Source organism: Harpia harpyja, chromosome 13 (genome assembly GCF_026419915.1).
Source record: "Harpia harpyja isolate bHarHar1 chromosome 13, bHarHar1 primary haplotype, whole genome shotgun sequence".
Classification (NCBI taxonomy): Eukaryota; Metazoa; Chordata; class Aves; order Accipitriformes; family Accipitridae; genus Harpia; species Harpia harpyja.
This window is the reverse complement of record NC_068952.1, coordinates 11,744,996-11,766,383: the sequence shown is the minus strand read 5'-3', so window position 1 is coordinate 11,766,383 and position 21,388 is coordinate 11,744,996. Positions and strand designations below refer to the sequence as shown.

Sequence of the window (21,388 nt, the reverse complement as noted above, 5' to 3'; positions counted from 1 at the left end):
TTTTGGTGTGTCATTGAATATGACTCTTCTGGCCTTTTTAAAATCTCCTTCCAGTATTTTTTTTTTTTTTTAACTCTTCAGGATTTCAGGATCTGCTTGTGGAAGGGGATGGAGTGCCTAGTTGGTTGATGGTGTGATGTCAGTCTGGCACAACAGCTTTCTCAGCTGAGCTGAAATTAGGTTACTTGTTTCTTGTTGCAGTGTTGTCCATGTCAGATAACTCTACTCCAAAGATAGATTTCAGATTGTAACTAAACTTCGTGAACTTGCAATGCAAGATCCTGGGCATGCATAGTTTTCTGCACTCCTGCAGGAAGTCTGATGTTTTTTACCAGTGGGGAGCAGCAGCAAGATGATAGCTCAGCTTGCAGTAGTGTGAAGTGTCTTGTGTTGGTGGAGCTTTCTGCAGAGCAGGCTTCAGTAGAAAGGCATTAAATTCTTGTCTGCACCTATAGCTATAGGCTCACAGAGGCATTTGTAGCTTTCAGGGGGCCATCATGTAACCATCCTCTCTCCCCTGTTTTTTTCCAGAGGAGAGCCACGGTTATTTTGAAAATAAGCTAAACTTGGTCCTGCTGTGGGAGCTTGCATGATTGCCAGCTTTTGCAGCTCAGCAGGGCTTTGTGTTACAGTCTGAAGTGATGCTCATGGCGTTGCTGGGAGAGGCAGAGAGGACTGCATTCCTCCAGCCCATCTTCAGAGGCTGGAAGGCACTGGCATGCCAAACACTTCACCCCCTGCCCCGCCGTCATCCTCCAGAAGTCAACAGGGCTCTGGCAAGTTGCTGAAGAGGAGAATCGAGTTCACCAATGCTTCCTGAGATAAGAATCAGAGGCTCCTGGCTCTCGGTGTATGAGAAGACCCTTTGATTCCTGTCAACTGCTTCAATTGAAAGGACTGAAAACTTTTTTGTTTCTGTCCTAGGTTAATGGAGACAGCAAAAGAAATGACCAGGGAGTCCTTACCTATCAAATGCCTTGAAGCAGTTATCCTGGGGATGTATCCTTTCGCATGCCTATGACTTTTTCTACTGCAGCACTGTTTAATATATTGCCCTTCCTGGATGGTGTTTGAGATAGTCACAGCCAAAGGTGAGTGCCAGCAGCTCGGGGGACTGCTGTGGTATTGATCAACAAATTGCTGAATTGCCTAGGCTTGTCAGTAGGAGTTTGGATGCCGTGTGCCCAGTTCACAGGTGTCATGCTCTGGCCATGCCAACTTTGCCTCCTGCCCTGGTAATCTGCATAAGGTCAGGATCTGACCCAAAGTGCCCAGATAAGTGTCTGTTTACACAATCCCTGTTTTCTTCGTTAGTATTTCTCTGCCGGTTATTGTCGCAGCTTGGTAACACCTGAGGAATGCAGGTTCTGTTCTATGTCTGATGTTTACACAGTTAAGTCATGTTTTTGTCTCTCAGCCCACAGCTGTGCTTTGTGCAGAAACATATGTGTATTATAGTTAAACATTTAAGCTTTACCTAAACATAATGCTTGCTTCCTGTTCAGTCTCAAAAAAAAGAACCAAGAATATTTTCATTTAGAGACTGACTCGCTTCTTGATGCTCTTGTGCTGTCACTGATAAATCAACCTGCATCATCCTAAAACACTAGAGGAGGGTGAGGCGGGGTTACAGGGAATAATTGTATGCCGGATACGTCTTACCACAACTGATCAAGTTTGATTTAAAACAAAACAAAAACCCAAGCCAAAATAAACCCCGATGCAAACCAGCTTCTGGCATGTCTCTGTGGTGTTTTGCTTGCTACTGCTGCCCCCTCTCGTGGGAGAAGGGGCCGGCAGAGCCCGGCAGGTAGTGCCCGGTGTTGGCTCATGAGACGGGGTGGCTGCTGCGGGGGTGGGAAGGGGACGTGGCAGACCAAGTGTGTGGTGTGCGAGATTCATTGCCAGATGCGGTCTCCGCGGTGCTAGGAGGTCTGTGGTGTGCATCGGGTGCTGCTCGTGGCTGTGCTCGGCTCCCCGTGTGCCAGGGCTAGGCTTCAGGTCCCAGTCTGAAAGGTGGCTCTGGCTGACGGGGCTCCCCCTGCAAATGCTGGCAGGGTCTGCATGCAGCTAGGGGGATGGGGGTCCTGGGGGCTTGATGTCAGCAAGAGACTCAAGCCTATGCCCTCCCAGAAACAGAAATTATGTCAGTGGATCTGTTGTGCTTGCCCTTGTGTCAGGGTGGTGTCCCAAACTATTTGGGGACCAAAGGGTTGGGGGAGATAATCCCCAGGTGAAGTTGATGCTGCTCTGCAGTACTGAGAAGTGTCAGTGTGGCTTCTAGTGCTGTATTTCTAGCACTGAACTGATTATTCCGCATACCACACGAGCAGAGGGTGATGAGCAGCATACAGATGACCATGATAATCTAAAAGTATTCTTGCTGATCTAAAAGTTTTGACCATTTTATTTTCATTTGGAAAGAGGGCTTTTTCTGCTTGCCTCAAACCTGACTTTGGTTCAATTTTTTTTTTAGCGGTGGGGGAAGCAAAACAGTTGAAAGCTATGCTTTGTATTATTTGGTGTAATCTGAAGTTTCTTTGGACTTTTAAGATTTGGATGAATCTTTCTGTCTCTGGATGCTACTTCAGAAAAAAAAGTTTATGGAAAACTTTTTTTCTTTTTTAATTGAGAAGGCTTAGGTTGGGGAGGGTATGGGACAGGCCTGTCTTCCTATGACTTCTACTTGCTGTCTTGGAAGTCTCCTGTGTGAGAACAGGGACTATCTGCTGGGGTGGTGGTGCAGTAACAGATGTGTTAAAGATCCATGCAATATAAAACCTAAGTATTTTGCCTGAGGTGTGAGTACACAAAGAGTGTAGCAGTGGTGAGTGGATGGGCTGTCTGAGTATGTGTGCTTTGAAAGTGGCCGGTACAAAACCTGTGCCTGTGCAGAACCTTGTAGTGACGTGTTGCATGTGCACCATGTGGGTTTTTGGGAGGCATCTTTGTAACAGCACGTGGGGAAGTTTGCTGATTTTTTTTTTTTTTTTTTTTCTCAGCTGTGTGATTTTGATCTTCAGCATTGCCCTCTGGATGCAGATGTGGTGAGGCCAGCAGCTGCGACTTGCTTTCCAAGGTCAGGCAGTTACCAGATAAAGAGATGCGGTTACCATCTCCTGAGCATCAAACCAATGTCTTCACATATGTCTGAGCTGAGCATCCCTGAGTGTGTGTGCTAGCTTTTGGTTCCCTTCTCTGTCTCTGGAAATAAGGTACTGCTTGTAATTTGTGTGCTGGCAGGCTTTGCCGTGTTGCTTGGATACCAAAAAGAGTACAGCCCACTACAGCAGACCCTTGGCATGAGCCTTCATTCAAAGGCTGACTCGTGCAGAGCAGCTTAGCAAGATGTCATTTTAATTGAACTGCTTGCTGGCTCGTGCAATTGCCTTTTACTATGTGACTTATAAAATGCTTCTGTAATCCCTCTTGGTGCAGAATTAAGTTTTGCATAATTGCCTTTGCACTAGATCTTGTAGCGTTTTTATAGGGCAATGAGTTAAACTACTGAGCTACCCTGTGTGCATGCACCAAGGGAGCAGCTGCTGTGAGATGACTGAAAGCTCATACAGATCTTCCAGTTCTATTTTGGAGCAATCTGCATGGCTCTTCTTCTCTGTGTAGCTGTTGGAACTGGCTTCGTATCTCTCTGCTTACATGGTCTGCTTGTCAGTGCCTAACCAGAGGTATTCCTCCTGCTGTCTTCCCCAGGGCATTTCTCAGTTCAGTTGTAAATCAGCTGAGTAATGGTTCGTTCAGCTCATCCTTTCTGAGCAAGGATCCAAACGGCTTGTGCTCAGGAAAGGGACTAGTAAACCAAAAAGTGCAAGGGAATTTTATCCGTGCTGTATTCACTTTATTAAAATGGGGAGAGCAAAATATCAGAGGGGGAGAAGGAAGTGGCACGAGTGCATTCTTCCTCAGGGAGTCTTGCAGAGCGTCTGTGTCGGGTGAACATAACTCACTCCTGTTGCCTTCAGTGTGCTTCTCCCAGTTCATGTGAGGTAACAGTCAGACCCATGCAGTGTATTAGACCTCGCCCTGTCCAATAATATGATTAAATGAGGAAAAGGAGAGCAGAAGTGCCTCAGGAGGGAGAAATTATTTAACAGCTTCTGCACTATACCTTCTGTGCATTGAATCAGTGGATGATGTTTATCGTCACTGGAGACCTGGGCCCATACTGCTCCTGCTGCCTAGCAGGTACATCCCTGGGTTGCGAGTGAGTGAGAAGTAAGGGGGAGAGTTTCTTGCAGTCATTGCAGGATATTGATGTCCCTGCAGTGCCCCTCTTTGCCTCCTGCATACTTGTCCACAGCTTGACCCACTTCATAACTGAAATGTGGGCAAGGAGGGTCCTGCTGAATATCTGCAGCCCCTCTGGTAGCTGGGAAGAGCTGGGACAGAGCTTTTAATCGCTTTCATTATCACGGTCTACTCTTAAGCTCATCACATCAGACTGCAGCCGGGTACTGGAGAACAGGCGCCTTAAAACAAGGGATGCCGGTCTGGCAGTCCTGCTTTAGGAGGCTGAGCCAGCTGCTTGAGCCATTCCTTCAGGAGCACTGGAGCTGCCGGGGGGAACCTGGGCTCTCCGTGCAGATGACATCCAGATGTGGGCTTGGTAGCCCTCTGCCTCAGAGTAAGCAATCCCACACCTGGGATCTTGGCACTCCTGGAGCCTGTGGGAAATGCTGTCTTACTCCAGGCTGTGGTTGGAAACTTCTCCAAGTGTTTAATACTGGTGGTTGGAGGCCCTCTGACATTGCGAGCAGTTGCTTGGTTGCTCGGAAAAATAGCTCTTCTGTTTTTACTGAAGTCTTATCTGATGGTTTTGAAGCGTGAGGTTTATTTTCCTCCTGCTCCACCTCCTCACTCTGAGCTAGCAGCTTCAGCGTTGCTAGCGTAAATAAAGCTGCCTCCTCACTTCTCTCAGTTTGCTCTCATCCCCTCCAGCTTGCTTGTGCCCTGTGGTACAGCCTGCCATGATGGCTCGGGGTGCCTGCTCACACTTTCCCAGCCCTTGTGAGCAGCAGAAGAGGAGGGGACCAGACACCCTGTGGTTTGCTCGTCTCAACCAGACTTCAGCAAAAACCCACCCTCGCTGGCCTCTAAGACATGAAGCACTGCAATGTCATCTTGTCTGAATTAAATAAGGGAGAATTTCAAACTAATAAATAACAAATTGTTTGGCACAAACAGTGCGGTAGGCACTCATTTGCTCAATATCAGGTTCATCTGGCTTTCCCTTTTTTGTCTTTGGTTTGCAAGGCAGAGTGGGACTTGTAGCGGAGACCCCAGAAGGTGTCAGGTGTGATACTGGGTCTTCCTGCAGCTGGAGGAGAAGCACTTGGAAGTCTGGGCGCTGGGACAGCTGGGTGCTTAGACCTGCTTGGGCATTAGCATTGGCAGGCTGGTCTGGCACTTATCTGAAACCTGAGCATGTCTTGGTTTGTTTCAAGCTGCTGTGGGCTCTGCAGGGCCTTGGTGCACTGTCTTACGTTTGGGCTTTTCTCCTTCAGGGCTCTGAGGAGGGGGGTCTCCCCATGTCCCCTGCCCCTCGGGGTCTCTGTGGGTCTGGGTCCCTGTTGGTGCTGTAGGGGGGTGGCACAGTGCAGGGATGGTATTCATCTCCTCACCTGCTGCTAGTGCATCCCTTGCACAGTTGCTGCCTGTCGGCTTGGCAAAGGCACTGTTTTTTTTCCCCCAGCTAAACTCCAGTTGAAGCTGGTTTAAACACAGGTGGGCTGAGGTCCTTGCAGTGTGTCCCCTTACACCCTGTACAGTTGGCTGCGGTTCCTAGTGGTAGTGGGAACACTGCTGGTGGCGAGTAACCCGAGCTCACCTAGCCAGGGGGGACCACCTGCTGCCTGGCTGGTGCTGTCAGCTGCTAAGACCTATTTCCAGAAATGTTTGAAGCCTGGAGCCCCAGTGCTGGCACATGGAAAGGTCCTGCTCTGATCATTTATTAATAAGGGGGGGGGGAGGGCAAGAGAGAACATAGAGAACATTTTTTTAAAAGTTGCTGCTGGCAAATAAACAAGGTGAAGGACTTAAAATCTCTCTTCTGGCTGGGAACTGCTCTGTGCTCTGCAGTGGGGGCATCTGCATAGCAAAGGGTCTGTACTGGCGGGGAAGATGCTGGGACTCCTTTGTGGGACATTTTTGATACTAGAGTCTACCAGGAGGTGGAGAAGAAAAAAAAACAAACCCCAAACCACAGAAGGACATTGGTTGAGTCATTGTGTGAGTCTGTGGATTTAAAGAAAATCCATGCAGATCCTTTCTGCTCCAGAGTTTTAAAACTAAGGGGTTGACTCAGCTAACACCTTAACTAATTCTCCCCTTTTCTTTTGAACTGACTAAGGATGCTACTCTTCCTTTGCTTCAGTGCCCAGGAGGATCCAGGTGGTGGCCAGAGTGCAGGCTTTGTGTCCCAAGTCTTGCTTGTATTTGAGTCTGGGATCTGAATGTCTCCCAAGTATCTAAGCTAGATTGTGCGTGAGCCTGGGTGGTGAAGGTGGTTGGACTACGGGAAGCACAACCTGTGGCTCAGAGGATGGTGTGCTTGTGTTGACTTGCAGGTCCATAGGAGCTGCATGCTAGCATGGGAAATCCGGCCCTTTCTGCAGGCTGCTAGCAGTATTGGTGTGCTCAAGAAAGCCTACTTGTTAATAGAGCCATACTGGTTTACCCCAATGGCCTGTCACGCCTGAAGCATGTTGCATGCTTTGGGCCCAATTCTTCTCACACTCCTTTGACCCAAACCTGTCTCTTTCAAAATCAACCCCCTGGGGTACGAGAGCAGAATTCATAATTTGCCTAATACACGCAGCCCTGGCCGGCAGGCATTAGGGTCTCTGTGGGGTGGAAGAAATTGAGGTTGAAGGACTAGCATGAGGCTGCAGAAGAGCTGAGAGTCAGGGTGGGCAGGGTTTGGGAATGTCCAAGGGATGGGGACATGCTGTACCAAGCCATTCCCTTGAGACCCTGGTGGAGCTCCAGGTACCACCCTCGTGCATTTCCTGGATGTGGGGGAAGAGGAGGGATACTGGGGCAAGATTGTGGCCAGCCAGAAGATTGGTGTCCCTCTTGTGTGATCTCCAAGAAGATCAGCATCCCTCAGTGCTATTTTTCTGCTGCTTTGATTTACATGAAGACCTGGGATTGGGATGCCACTGAGCTTTCGTTACAGCTGCTTTTGCCCTCTCCTGCTCTGCACTGCTTCTCTATTGTGGCACATAATTTACTCCCTGACTCTCCATCCTGCAGTTACAGTCCCAGCTCAAAAGTGTGATTACAGCTGCGGCATTGCTGTGTCGTTGCCTTTTGTTTGCCACAATACAGCTCTCCTTGGGCAGAGCAGAAAGGAAGAGAAATAATAATGATGCATGGATGGAGGGGAAGATCTGACGTGCCTTTCCAGACCATTTGCTGTGTATTTCATCTCGGGTGGGGGCTCTCATTAACTAGTCACTCAGCAGAAGCAACCTGTACCTAAAGGTTAATTTCCGCAGCAGTTGTTGCTGGGTTATTTGATGGTGGGTAATTTCCATCCTCAAAAGATTCTTTTACTCCTACCTAGTATTTAATGAGATTAAATTGCAACTTCTCCGAGACCTCATGGCAGAAGTGTGTATGTGTGGCAGGTGGCCACCAAAGCTTTGTGTGGACTTAATAGAAAGGCACTCGGGGAGCAGAGAGAAAACCCTTTCATAATGAAGGGGAAAAATAGTGGCGATGTTTGAAAGCTTCATAGGTGTTAATAAAAGATACTGCTTTTTCAGTTACACAGAATGATAAATACAATGGGCTTCTGCAAGAATCTGTCTGTAGGATACAAATTATTGTAACATGACTTTGATGTACAGAGGATGCTCCTTTCAAGGCCTGGAGCAAGGTGACCTTTTAAATGAGGTGACTGTGGGCTGAGTTTTCCAGTTGATGTAACAGTGCTGGGCCCCATTCTGACCTTGCAGTGTATTTATAATCTTTAACTCTACCAATGGTGTGAGGCTTTTCTTGGAGAAGCTAGTGCTAGTGCAACAGTGATCCAGCAAGATCACTGAAGGCAACAGAGCTATTTCTGTTCTGTGTTGGTGTAGTTGATATCGGGGTGAACTTTGACAGTTGCTGCAGGGTGTTTGTGTTTGATGTAGGTGGGGGCAGCAGATGGGCAGAGGTGGGCACATGTAGCCTTGGCTGGGCGAGGGGTTGTGTGTGCAGTGGGGAGGTCTGGACTCTGCTTTGCACGCTCGTCCAGACTTACTGTTGTACAGATACTGAAGTGCACCAGGAGCTGGGCCCATAGTGTTGTCCGTTCCTATACCCTCTAATACGTTTTCTCCAGACTACTAAAGCTGATGACATCTAGCACTGAATGCAATTAAATATGTTTGATATTGAACCAAAAAGCTTCCCTGTGACTGTTCTGAAAGATTTTTGCCAATGTGTTTTTCTTGCATTTTTTTTGTACAGAGGTTTAACTCCTTGCTCTCAACCTCAGATTCTGGGCAGTTCACGAATCTGTTACTAGTTGGTTTCTATGTTCACCTGGAGGGCAAAAGTTTGAATATGTGAAATTCAACAACCATCAAGTGGGTGAAATATCCCCTTGAGAAAATGCTTTAGAGACAGATGAGAGCTGCTGGATGCTATTCCTGCATCCCTGTAGAGAGAAGAGGTGAAATGCAGGGTGCGGACGGGGGGTCAGCATCCCAGGGAGTTGCACTGGTGGTGAGGTCGGGTGTCAGGCTGGGCAGAACCAGAACCAAGCCCGAATTGTGTTTTACAGTATTGGTGCAAAGGCTTTTTGTGTTCTCAGTTTCCCAGCAGCTGTCGGGCAGCCATGCTATGCAGACAGGGGAGGAAGGCTGGCTGCAGTAACATCCCAGGGCATCTCAGCTGTGCAGTGGCTCTTGTTTCACTGCTGTTAAAGTCCTCCTTTTTGGGCATAGGGTAGGCAGAGGAGGGGATGCTGGAGATGCCCAGAGCAGGACTCTGGTCTGAGCTGGTTCCTGCAGCTCCAGTGGGAATGAACCCCACTCCTCCATTTTTCAGGCTGCCCTGACACTATCCTGGCAGTGCTGCCCCTCAGACTGGCATATTTTGTAGTGGCACCACCCTGACTGACTGCCTTGACAGCGTCTGCCTCTGGGTATGGCTCCGGGGTTACAGTAGGTGCCTCTGGCTGGAGTAACCCCGGGCTGGAGCATCTTGCTGCAGCCTTTTCTGGTCATCCCTCCTCCATTCCTGAGGCGTGGGTGGGGGTCTCGGCTGCAGAGGGGAAGGGCGCTTGCTGTCCCAGGGGCTGGGTGTCAGCAGTGGAGTCAGGGTGGGTTTCAGCTGTCCGGGGATTAGTAGCAGGGAGCCACATGCAACGTAGGTGCTGACGCAAACCTCCTTGTGTGAAGGAATCTCGGTCTCTCCTCCCGCTGGCACAGGCCAGCAGCCTCCTGAGGAGAGATGACCTGGACCCACGCGTAGTTCCCCTCTGAGATCACCTACTACGCTGTTACAGAGCTTGGTCCCGGCCTCTGCATGTGGTGCATTTGAAATGGCCAGCCAGTGATTCAGGGGACATGTTTTGCTTTCTAAAAGTGTTTGTTCCTGACCGTGTCTCTGAGCTTATCTAATTAATTATCCGCCTGGGAGTTTTACTTTGTTTGACTCAGCAATGTGTTACAACAGTAACATGCAAAAACGCTGTTGTATGAAGAGTGGCCATGCCGATGGCCAGTTTACAGATGGAAAGGCAGACTGTCACCCTGAAGAGGAATAAATTCAGACTTTTTCCTACTCTTTGAAGATGTGGGAAAATGAGGATCAATAACCTGAGTCCTACCAAGCTCCAGCATGAAACGGAGGGAAACATTGTTCCCTTTTGGGAGCATGGGAGTTTGATGTTGGTATCAAATGGGGGAGTTCCCACAGATCTGGGGAGGGTGGTCTCTCTTCTGGTGTGCTGACCTGAAGACTGTTGTGGCTTTTTCCTTCCCCCCAAGCATGGTTAGGAGTCAGGCCCTTCCCTGCCTGAACCATTGCATCTTATTCTCCAAGCAGTGAAATGGGCTTTGGCAGCATTGACTGTTTCTGTGTCACAGCGAGAATAAACTTGTGTTTGGGAGAAAGTGCTTGCCCTGGCAGTTAAAAAAAACCCAAACAACCAACCTGCTAAAGATGTCTTACAGGTGTAATTGTGTGTGCTCCGTTCCCAGCGCTGTTGTTGCCTTGACGTGCACACCAGATACTTAACGAATGGGCAGCCCTCTGTAGAACGATTCCCCATCAGCTTTAAAACCCACTTCTCAGGGAACTATTTTCATCATGTGGTGCTCGGAATTTACTGCAACGGCCGGTACGGCTCGCTGGGCATGAGCAGACGATCAGATCTGATGGACAAACCTCTAACTTACCGAACTCTGAGTGACCTCATCTTTGAATTTGAAGACTCCTATAAAAAGTACTTGCATTCAGTCAAAAAAGTAAAAATCGGATTATATGTCCCACACGAGCCACACAGCTTTCAGCCCATCGAGTGGAAACAGCTGGTCCTCAATGTATCCAAAATGATGCGCACAGAAGTCAGGAAGGAGCTGGAGAAGTTTGCCAGGGATATGAGAATGAAGGTAGGTCTGTGTGCCTGGGTGGTGGACTTGGAGGCGGGTGTGCCTTGTCCCATCGTGCAGAGGTTGGTCTTGCTTCATGTCAGCAGACTGACCCTGGCCTGAGATTAAGGTGGTATCGGATGGGCTGGGGATGTGCTTACATCTGTCTCGGTGATTCTCCCACAGGGTTTGGTGTGTTTTCAAGCCCTTACAGCTATTTTTTTTTAGTTCAAGGATCTCCCCTTCAGCCTGGGAAACACTTGAACCCATACTCATCCCTGGCCATCAAGGAGCTATTGCCCAGTTTGCTTTTCTTACTGACTCTGGAAGAAGGTGGCTAGGAAGAACCAGCATGGCTGGGGCTCGAGCTGGTGGGGTGGGTGGCCTGGTCGCAGGTAGGGATGTCTGCTCTTTGCACCTGAGCTGCAAGGCATCCTATGGGACAGCTGTGTCAGTGGTTGCTTCTCCTTGCAGGGCATGCCAGTGGGCTTGCCCTGCGCTGCCTGATGTCCACCATCCTTGGCTAAATTGCAAAGTAGGTTACATGGGAAGGGCAAGGAAAGTGGGTCCCTGACAGGCTGGTGCTTCCCTGCTGGTTGGTTGGACTGAAGAGCCCAGAGGGAAATGATGGGGAGACAGGGCAGGCTGCCAGGGGGCTGGAGGGTTTAGCTGCACTTGGGGATGAGGGGTGTCCCTGACCGTGCCTCTGGGGCTGGCGTGGGTGAGGAGCTGTTTGTGGTCATGGTGGTAGGGGATTTGGTGCCTTTCCATCCCACTGCTGGCAGGGGGAGCAGAGCAGGTGTGTTGCTAAGTATGGAGCTGGCTCTTGTGGAGAGGCATGTGGCATCGCGTCCAAGTTATTCTGGGTTCCCGTCCCCTGCCCTGCTGAGGAATGCTCCTACGTAGCAGCTGCGTGCCTTTTTGGCTGAGGCACCTGCCCCCTTGCCCTGACCTTGGGGTGAGTGTTGACAGTAGCATCATAGCCGCTACGTCCTGCTGCCACCTCTCCTGACCTGCCAAGGAGTTTTGAGGGCCAACTTGTACCATACTGTCACCTTGAGCAAACATGCTTGATTACAGCTGTAATGAAGCTTTTTTTCCCCCTTCTTCTCTATTCATGCACTTTTAATACCATCTAGAAAACAAACAGCTGCAGCAGGCTCTACTTGAAGAAGCCTATATGGGTGGATGATTTACTGAACTTAGTACTTGCTTTTGATAGAGGGACCAGCTCTGTCTGTGCTGAGCTGTGACATTGGGTCCAGTCCTTGTAAGTGCCTCAAGGCCAGGACCACAGCCCTGAACCCTTGAAGGCCGAAGGCCCTGCATCTGACTCTTCCCTTGAGTTAATTCAGAATTTGAGCCAGTTGATTCAGAGGGCTTCTGTTGTGAGAGGGCTGACTTTGGAGGATCAGGTCTTAAAGATAGCCTGGAGTGTGGGTGTCACGCTGATGGGCTTCTGAGGTTGGAGGGCCTGGGGCATGCGGGCAAGTGTGCGAATGGACAGGAGACCTACTGAAAAGTCGCGCTGTCACACAGAGTTCAACTGCCAGCCCGGGAGGCGATCGCCTCTGCAGAGAGGAAAGCTGGACAGGGTGATTTAGCTGCGCGAGTTTCCTTCAGCTGATGCTCAAAGCCATTTTTCTTATCCCTTGCTGTTGCCAGCTCTGAAGAAGGCTGCGGATGAGACCTTTTTTCAGTATTTAGCTGGGAATTGAATTGGTGACACCAACTAATTTTTGCAGAGGGCCCCTGAACAGCTATCACATGATAACAGCTTCGGGTTCCTCTTAACCTGGGCAGGGTTTGAATAAGCTCCAAGGGACTGAAGGCTCTTTGTGTACTGCCCACTATGAGGCCCTTTATTTTTATTTTTTATTTTCAGTGAATCATTGCCTTTATTGAACGCCTTTTCCTTCCCTCCCCCATCTCTCGCAGATTCTGAAACCTTCAAGTGCCCATTCTCCCATGAAAGAGCGATCACGGGGTAAATCGTTGTCCCCTCGCCGAAGGCAAGCCAGCCCTCAGAGACGGGCATGCAGAAGAGACAAATCGTGAGTATTCCTGCTGCCATCACTGGTGGGTCAGAAGTTGAGGGTGATGACATATTATTTTGCTGTACAAAACTTAGATGCTTACTGGCATATATAGGAAAACTCTACTGGGTGTCTTGGTTGCCTGAGAGGCTCCAGAAGCTGCTGGTATTGCTGATGTCCTGGCATTGCTGTGCTTACTGCTGCCCGATGGCCCCTCCGTGGGGGGGAGTCCTTGGAGGGCCCGATGGCTTTTGCTTGGTTCAACTTGGTGTCGGATGACTCTGAAAGTGGAAGTGTGGGTTTCCCCTTTTATTTTTTCAATCTTGTCGTGGTTTAACCCCAGCCAGCAGCTAAGCACCACGCAGCTGCTCACTCCCCCCCCCACCCCCCCCAGTGGGATGGGGGAGAAAATCAGGAAGAGAAGTAAAACTCGTGGGTTGAAATAAGAACAGTTTAATAGAACAGAAAAGAAGAAACTAATAATGATAATGGTAACACTAATAAAATGACAACAGTAATAGTAAAAGGATTGGAGTGTACAAATGATGCGCAGTGCAATTGCTCACCACCTGCTGATCGACACCCAATTAGTCCCCGAGTGGCAATCCCCCCGCCCCCACTCTCCCCAGTTGACATACTAGATGGGACGTCACATGGTATGGAATACCCCGTTGGCCACTTTGGGTCAGCTGCCCTGGCTGTGTCCTGTGCCAACTTCTTGTGCCCCTCCAGCTTTCTTGCTGGCTGGGCTTGAGAAGCTGAAAAATCCTTGACTTTAGACTAAACACTAATGAGTAACAACTGAAAACATCAGTGTTATCAACATTCTTCTCCTACTGAACTCAAAACATAGCACTGTACCAGCTACTAGGAAGACAATCAACTCTATCCCAGCTGAAACCAGGACAAATCTTTATACAGTCCACTTTATGGAGAAACAAAGAACCTAGCTTGGGGTGCAGGGGACTGTTGTGAATGAGATTTTGTTACACAGTTTTGGTTTAGCAGCATTTTAAGATTTATTAATATTTCTGAGAGAGATAACAAGATTAGGTTGGATAATTTTAACAGTACTTAATCATCAGCCAATTTAACAGTGTGATTTGATGGAATTTGTTACAAGCAAATTTGTGACTTAAAGATTTAAAAATGGCAAGGATCACCTGAAACTTACAGCAGGGTTGCACACAGATGGAGGTTAAATCAAATCACACACATGAATGGACAGAGAAAACAGTTCTGAACCACACAGACAGACAAAATAGTTCTGAACCAAACTGCAAATGCATGTGCAGAGGTATAACAGCTCTGAACCAAATTTTACCTACATACAGAGAGGTTAACCTATGATTAAAATTTCCCTTTTGTGAGTTGCATTAATTACTCACTTTTATGTGCTGGCATTCATCAACAGTTGGTCAGTGAACCTTGCGAAATCAGGCCTTTAAGTCCTCGCAAAATCATTGATGGATGATCTTTCAATCTTCGTGAAATCTATCCTGAGAGGTGTCCCAGCTCAGGGGGAGACACTGGGTCACGCAGCCCACTGAGGTCCCGGAGGGCTCAAAAGGTCTTACCTTGGATCGCTATTTATAGATATATAATCATCTATAAATAGATGATTGGCTTTGGTCATTATTTTACATTCTGGCCACAATTTGTGCTGAGTCATTCTGATACACAATTCAGGCAGCAGATGGCCCAGGTGTGGCCAAAGAGTACCTGATGCCCAAAAGTGGCTGCACTTGTAATCAAAATAACAGCACAATAATGGGAGGTTTTCCCAAAGCATGCATGGCTTATCCTGAGATATCAGAGTGGCCCTGGGGGAGCTGCACCACCACAGACACCTGTACAGGAGTGAAAGTAGTTTGATCACTTTTAATGGTGTTCACACATAGGTATTAAAAACAGGAGGATGTATCTGCTAGTGGTGGTGAGGTGCCCTGCTGTCATGGTCACTCAGACAGAAATTGGATTCTCTGTGATGAGCCTTTGTACTGAGCTGTTCTGGTGGAGTGGTTTGTCCAACTTACAGAGATCGTGAAAAAGTAAACCTTTTCTCTTCTTGCCAAAGCGGAAACATGACTTGCATTGTATTCTTTGATTTTAATCTGCTTAAAAAATCCCAGACGACTACCCTTGTGCGTCGTAGCTAGTAGTTTAACTGTGTGGGGAAGGGTGCACTAACTGCATGCAATACCTCTAAATGGATGAAACTGAGCTTCTACATCACGGGCCTTCTACAGCCCCTGGCAATTCAGACTCCCATACCTTAGACGTGGAAGAGTTGAGTTTTAGCTGTACTGCCTCAAGCCAGGAAGCTGACAACTGTGAAAGCCTATACGTAACCCAGATTAGTCACATATTTATGATGATCGCTTTTTAAATAGGCCCCCAGCCTACTGTCTCAGCACTTATTTATTTATTTTAAAGCAGCTAACAAAGACATTAGACTAACCTTCTAAAGATAGCTTCAAGATACTTTAGCAGCAGATGATTTCACAGCAGGCTTTTATTTTTATGTGTGAATTCACACTCGGTCCACAATGCTGAACTTTGGGCTTCATCACTTGAGAGCTCCTTGCTTAGTGAACAGATAATTATAGTTGTAATGGGCTCGGCTGCTCCAGCCTTTTTCACCTCCTAGATTTGCTCTGAAGGATGGTTTCATCTTTGGGTTTCTCATAGTGCTTCTGCAGTTGCTGGAGTGGATCACATATGTCTGGAGAAAAGAGTGAGTCTCACTGGGCTTGGAGACTCACCAGTTGGGCTGGTTTCCTGAGAGAGCCGCTGGGCACATGGCTGCTCTGCAGCGCCTGATTTCTCTTTGGCAGCTTTGGTTTTCCAGGACAGAAAGACAAGTGAAGTACTGGCAGCCTTGCAGTGGCTTCAGCACCTGTTACCTGCTCGGTGGTTCTGCTGTGTCACTCTGTATGTAGAGCAAATTTATGTTATTCTAAAATAAACCCTGGGTCACCATGATACAAGATCCAGGACCCAGCTATAGCATGATGCAGGGAGCAGGAGATAGAGAGCAGACTCCACGAGACCTTCATCTCTGCTTTAGCAGAAGGCGTTGAAGCATCTCTGAGCACGTGGGAGCTCTTGCAGCACGTGCTTTGTGGTTGTATGACAGCCCTGTGGATACTGCACAGCCCCCTCACAAGCCTGGCCAGTACGCTTGGAAGCAAAAAGGGGAGTGAAGGAGCCTTCAGCAGGTCCAGGGCCCTTGAGCAGATCTGAGAGGCTGCTCTCTGTTAGAAGAGTGATGCCAGGGAGAACTGGGTTCCTGATGTTAAAATGCTTCTTCTGTGCAGTGGTGCTGGTGGCTCGAAGGCTGACTGTGCCTTTTGCCCCAGTGGGAGTGATGCTGCAGAGGAGTGTGCTGCTGTAGGGACTTCCCTTCTTGTGATAAACCCCTTTCATTTCCAAAATCAGTATCTACTGGTTTCTTCAACAGGAGGTCTCAGAGATCTGAAGGGGGAACAGCATCCCCTCATTAGGGATGAGCTGAATGACACATACCGGTGTGTACAGCAATTGATGCAGCACAAGAAATACAAGAGAGGAAATCGGGTATTTCTTCTGCATATTGATGTATCTCTGACAACCTAGTTGCAGTGAGAGGCCTTTGTGGTATGCACAGAAGAGGAAAGACTTGCTAGGCTTTAGGCTGAAATCCTAGCTAAAGAATGGCCGTGCTTATCAACACTGTGTTTTGTTTCTTTGTGGATCTCTTACTCACATGCTGTAATTACGGCTTTTTAGAGCTTGTAGGGGAGGGGGAGAGAAGTGTTTTGCTCTAGCGTGAGCTGGCAGGGGCTGAATAACACATTCATTTGAGAGGCTTCACCTGCTGATGACAAGCTGTTATTACAGCCTGGTTTTTGTCAACAATAAAATTATACGGGCCTGCTGGGAGAAATCTCCCAATGAAAAAATATGTGAACTGGAATGTCTTTGCTGGATTGTTTCTGAAGTACAAAGGCTGAAGCAGTGCTTAAGGACAGAGCAGCCCCAACCCTTTACCTTCTCATCCTGGTTCCTTACTAGTTTGTTAGGTAAATGCCGGTGGTGGCCACTAGCAAGCCCACGATAGTGTTTTAGCCTGAAAATACAGCCACAAGGCAGATAGAGTATGTTGCAGGACATGGGTGGCAATGCAATAAGCAGTATGTGCCTGTGTAGGAGACTGGTGTGTAGTCAAATCGCAGTTCATTAACTGACCTATGGTAACAGTCCATGTGCTCTTAGCCCACGGCTGATGTGATCCTGCTAAGGGTGGCCAGCAGACAGGATGAATAAAGAGGATATAGGGTGGTGTGAATCTGTCTAGTAAGTCTGAAGCTTTACTGCATCCGCTTGTCCATCCTCTGAAGTCCCAAAGCAGGAGCTTGCAGTAAATTGCAAGCCACTGTGCTGGAACAGGCAATGCAGTGCTTCATCCCCAATAGAAGTGCTGGAGCTGGAGGGGTTTGGGAGTGTTGATATGAGTTTGGACGGGAGCATCATGCGGCAGCCTGCCCCTAAATGTCAGTTCACCAGATCTATTTCCTTTTAATTTTATACTGAGGCTTAACACATGCATGCTCTGTGAGTGTCATAGCAACACTGGTCTTGTGTGCTTCTGGCCTAATTTAGCTGTTGAAAGGAAAATTCTGTTAGTCCATTACATTAGGATGTGCAAGGGGGCAGGATTATATTAGGATTATGTTATATTAGGATGTACAAAATCAGGCAGATCCAATGCAGACAGCTCATGAATACTGTGTACCCAGCAGCTATGCAGTGCTTATTCAGCTGCTCATTACCATGGCACTTTGGACAGGAGGTGTGATCTGATGGGTGAGTATAGCAGAGGTCTCTTGCTTCTAGAGGGGATGTTTGACATCAGGTCATTTGCCCACCAAGGAGAGTAGGAGCTGCGGTGCCTCTGCTCCAAAAAATCCTTGCCTCTTCCTAAAACCCTGAAGAGAAGCCTTATGGAGGACAGTCTGTGGGTAGCTACAAGCTAGAGAATTGTCATGGAGTGGAAATGGGCATGTTGCCATGGGTGTGCAGTGACTCCCCATCTCTCTTGGATAATCAGAGAAGGTAGAACCATGCAGGTATGCTTTAACTAAAACCATATTCTGCCTTCAATTGGAGGGAGGGAGGGAGGGAGAAAAGGGTGGGAAGGGAAGAGGATCCCTAAATTTGAGGGAGGGAGAGAAGAAGGGCAGGCACGCTGGAACATAGAACGCATCTCTTGCTGGTCTCTGACTCTTACACAAGCTCTGAGGAATGCAGCTTGTAGCTTGTTTTCTGGCTAGTCAAATCCCATCTGCTCTGAAGGAATAAAGTGGAAAAATCCAAACTATCTTACAATGATTTCTTCAGGTGTGATCCCTTTCTGCAAGTGACAGAGACAAGTGAAGACTCCTTCACTTCTGTGAAGTACTTAAAAAATGAGACAAACACGAGGCAGGGTGCAGGGCAGTACTGCAAACAGGATGATGGGGTTAATAGAGGTGCTTGGATAAGTGGCAAAAAAACAGGTTGCATTCAATGTGTGACTAGGCAGAAGAGCATCAGTTGTCCATAGCAATGTCCCCAGCTCTCAAATGCTGTGCAAATTCTCAGCAGAGATCTGCTGTTAGCAGCACTGATCTTAAAAAAAAACAAACAAACCCAAACAACCCCAAAAAACAACAAAAAACCCCCACTCATTGAATCAAAGAATTCAAAAAATATTTCTGAGGCTCTGCCGCACATGTATATGTGCTGATATATGTGAGCTATACATCCCAACCTCTTAGGGCAGCAGTGGTACAGCTCTTAGATTGGTGCATGCAGCCAGCAGCGTGCCACAGGCAGGGCAGGGCCTTCCCTGGCCTGACAGCCCGCCTGCTGCGCGCTGCCTCTCTGGTGGCCGTGCTGGCTGCGCAGAGCGCTGTCGCAGAAATGGGCAGGCAGCACGCAATGAGGAGGGAAGCATCAGCCTTGCGTGTGTGAACTCATGGGTCATATCTGCTGCATAATGAGTGAAAAGTAAGTGCAAGAGCTGGAAACTAGGTCTGAGGAGCTGTAGGAAAGCACTGGGGCCGTTACCAGCTTCATGCTGTACTACTTAGGCTTTATCTGTGGTTTTGCAGTGAGGCAGACGTGCTGTGGAGTCTACTAGGAGAAACATGTATTTTAAACAATGTCTTTCTTTAGAAAAGCAAATATATGGCTTAGTGTGAAAATAGCTAAGAGCCTGGAATAAACTCTCAGATTAGAGACACCTCCATAGACTATAAATCACCAGGATTGTTTCAGTTTGACAACTTTGTTGCAGGAGCTTTTCCATTGCTTGCTAAATAGGGAGAGACTTATGGCTCAATCTCAAGGTTTCTTTTGGTTCAGGTTGTTGATGTACTTAAATGACCTAACAGCATGTGTGTGTGTGATTACTCAAGTGAATGGCTGGACTGTATCAGAATATAAGATGCCTGGAGACTGAAGGGAGTTCATCTTGTGTTTATTTGGTGGGCTCTAGCCATTCACAGACCTAGCCAAGAGGAGTGGGCAGGTTGAGAGACAATGTGCTGTGGCCATGTTAGAGGCTGTGCCTGTTTGCTCTTGGCTGTTTCCACTTTATTCTAAAAGCCAGGGTCCTGCTCTGGGGTAGATCACAGGTGGGATGTGTCCAGCCTTAGCTACTCATTTAGGCCCTCTCTCAAGTCAGAGGGAGAGGGGTGCTCCCAGGCTCAGATCACGGACCTCAGGATGGGATGACTTGTTCTTAGCTGGTGCTTGGCTTCAGAGGCAACCCACATGAGTAGCTTGGTCACACTAGTTCATGTGACAAATCCAGCAGGATTGTGCTTATGATGAGAAAATTAGATGTAGTCGGTCCTATTTTGAAGTAAACCATTCCTGTTTTGACAACTGCTCTCTCCACTTCTGCATGGCAGTGTGGGATTGCTGGTGAGCAGTGCCCTCTTCCCTCCTTTGCTCGCAGGCCTGCGGTGGTGGACAAGAAAGGAGACCTGGCTACGCTCAATGAGGTAGGCTACCAGCTCCGCATCTAACAAAGCCATACACTGGACAGAGGGCTTCCTGGTGCTTCCCGCTGCACTTTACCTGCACTCCGTTGGAAGGAAAAAGGAATGGGACTATTTATTAACTTGTGGACTCTTACAATTAAAGTTTTACCTAGAAAATAGAACAGGGCAAATTCTTTTTTGGTGGCAGTATTTATTTTATTTCAAATTACAGAAAAGGCATCAGTGAAGACAACCTAAAATGATGTTTGGCAGGATATGAGATTTTTTTTTTTCCCCTCCATCATGTAGCAGGTGACTCCAGTGGTGTGAGAGTTTCTTCAAATATAATTTCCCTGGACAAGTATTAATTGAATTTGGGCATTGTGCTGGGTAGTAGCATTGGGATGACTAAGAAATCATATTCTTAGTGTTAAGATGTGCTGGGGTGCAGTGCAGTTAAAAAATCATAGTATTTATTTAATTCAGCAATAAAAACAAGCAGTGCAGAAGTGGCATGAGTTTTTAAAGTATCAACATTACCTCACTAAACTTAACAGATATGCAAAACTGTCAGTATTATTGTTTTGTAACTAATTTGTACTGTTGCCCAGCATTTCTGGTAGTATTAAAACAGCATTGGATGTTTTACTGCCACCTATATTACTATTTTGTGCATGTTGCTGAAAGATGTTAAGTAATAGTAATATGCAAGTGTATTCTTAAACACTGACAGCTTATTAGGCAAAATACAAGGGTTTGGGTTTTTTTAAAAATGATAACTGATGAATAATGAATTTTCAAGCTTTCATAATTTTTTTATACTTGTCACTAGCTCTTAGTCTTTCCGGACTATACTGCTGAAGCACAAAACGTAGAGATTGCTGTTTTGTAGAGACAAGCGTTCACCTACTAGTCAGTTTGTTTCTCATATGTGTTCCTGGAATAATGGAAAAAATGTCAGAATTGCTAACCTGAGTCTATATGCTTTTCTTTCAGCATTTATGTGTAACTTTGAACCTTGTCTTTGAAAGGCTGAGCAGTCTCAGATGGTGATGCCTTGACATCTTATATTAAGATCAGACATTGCAGGCTGAAGTTAACCTTCTGCCATGCTGCTGTAGGGAGTTTTTCCTATATGTGTTGTAGTAACAACAGCTTAGTCAGACCTGAATAAGGAAGCTTGTATTGGAATAACTTCAGCAATAAATTAAATTGTATGTCTGAAATAGCTGAAAATCAAGCTTGTCTGCTTCTTCCCTACTCAGTCCTTTTGTTCTAAGACGTAGCTAAGGACTTGCGATGGACAGCAGCATTCTCAAGTGACATGGTAAGACTTTCACTGGGGTCTACCATGGGTGTTAGTGAAGTTCCCTGGAAGCATTTGAGTGCTGCATTCCTGAAAATATTTCATTAGGTGCCTAAATAGAAACTGGATTATTATACAAGTCCAGCCTCTACCCTTTGTGCTGTACTTGTAGATGATACTGCCATGGGCCTTGTGTACCTCCCCTCCTGGGCACTTACTTTTTTGGGATCTCAATGAAGACAGGACATTGTAACACAGTGATGATAATGCTTACTCAAATTGAATGATTTAAGCTCCTACAACACTTTTATCAGCCAGCAACTGAATGGATACAGAAGGAGATGATTGCTTGTACACAGACCTCATCATTGACTTTTTTGAGCAATGAAGCTTACCTACCTAGGACAGGAAGACAACACCAAGAGC

General features: G+C 47.3%; 1 protein-coding gene across 2 annotated transcripts in view; it reads left to right on the top strand.

Annotated features, from left to right (window-relative positions):
• VASH2 (vasohibin 2) overlaps window positions 1–21,322 on the top strand; it is a 38,487-nt gene extending 17,165 nt beyond the window's left edge. The window contains exons 4-7 of one of the 2 annotated variants that reach the window (XM_052806052.1): window positions 925–999; window positions 10,247–10,628; window positions 12,546–12,661; window positions 19,632–21,322. In XM_052806052.1, the coding sequence (XP_052662012.1) occupies window positions 925–999; window positions 10,247–10,628; window positions 12,546–12,661; window positions 19,632–19,701 (643 nt within the window). In that variant the 3' untranslated portion in view covers window positions 19,702–21,322. The remainder of the gene's footprint in view (window positions 1–924; window positions 1,000–10,246; window positions 10,629–12,545; window positions 12,662–19,631) is intronic. The other variant, XM_052806053.1, reaches the window with a different exon arrangement.
• Window positions 21,323–21,388: the final 66 nt, after the last annotated feature.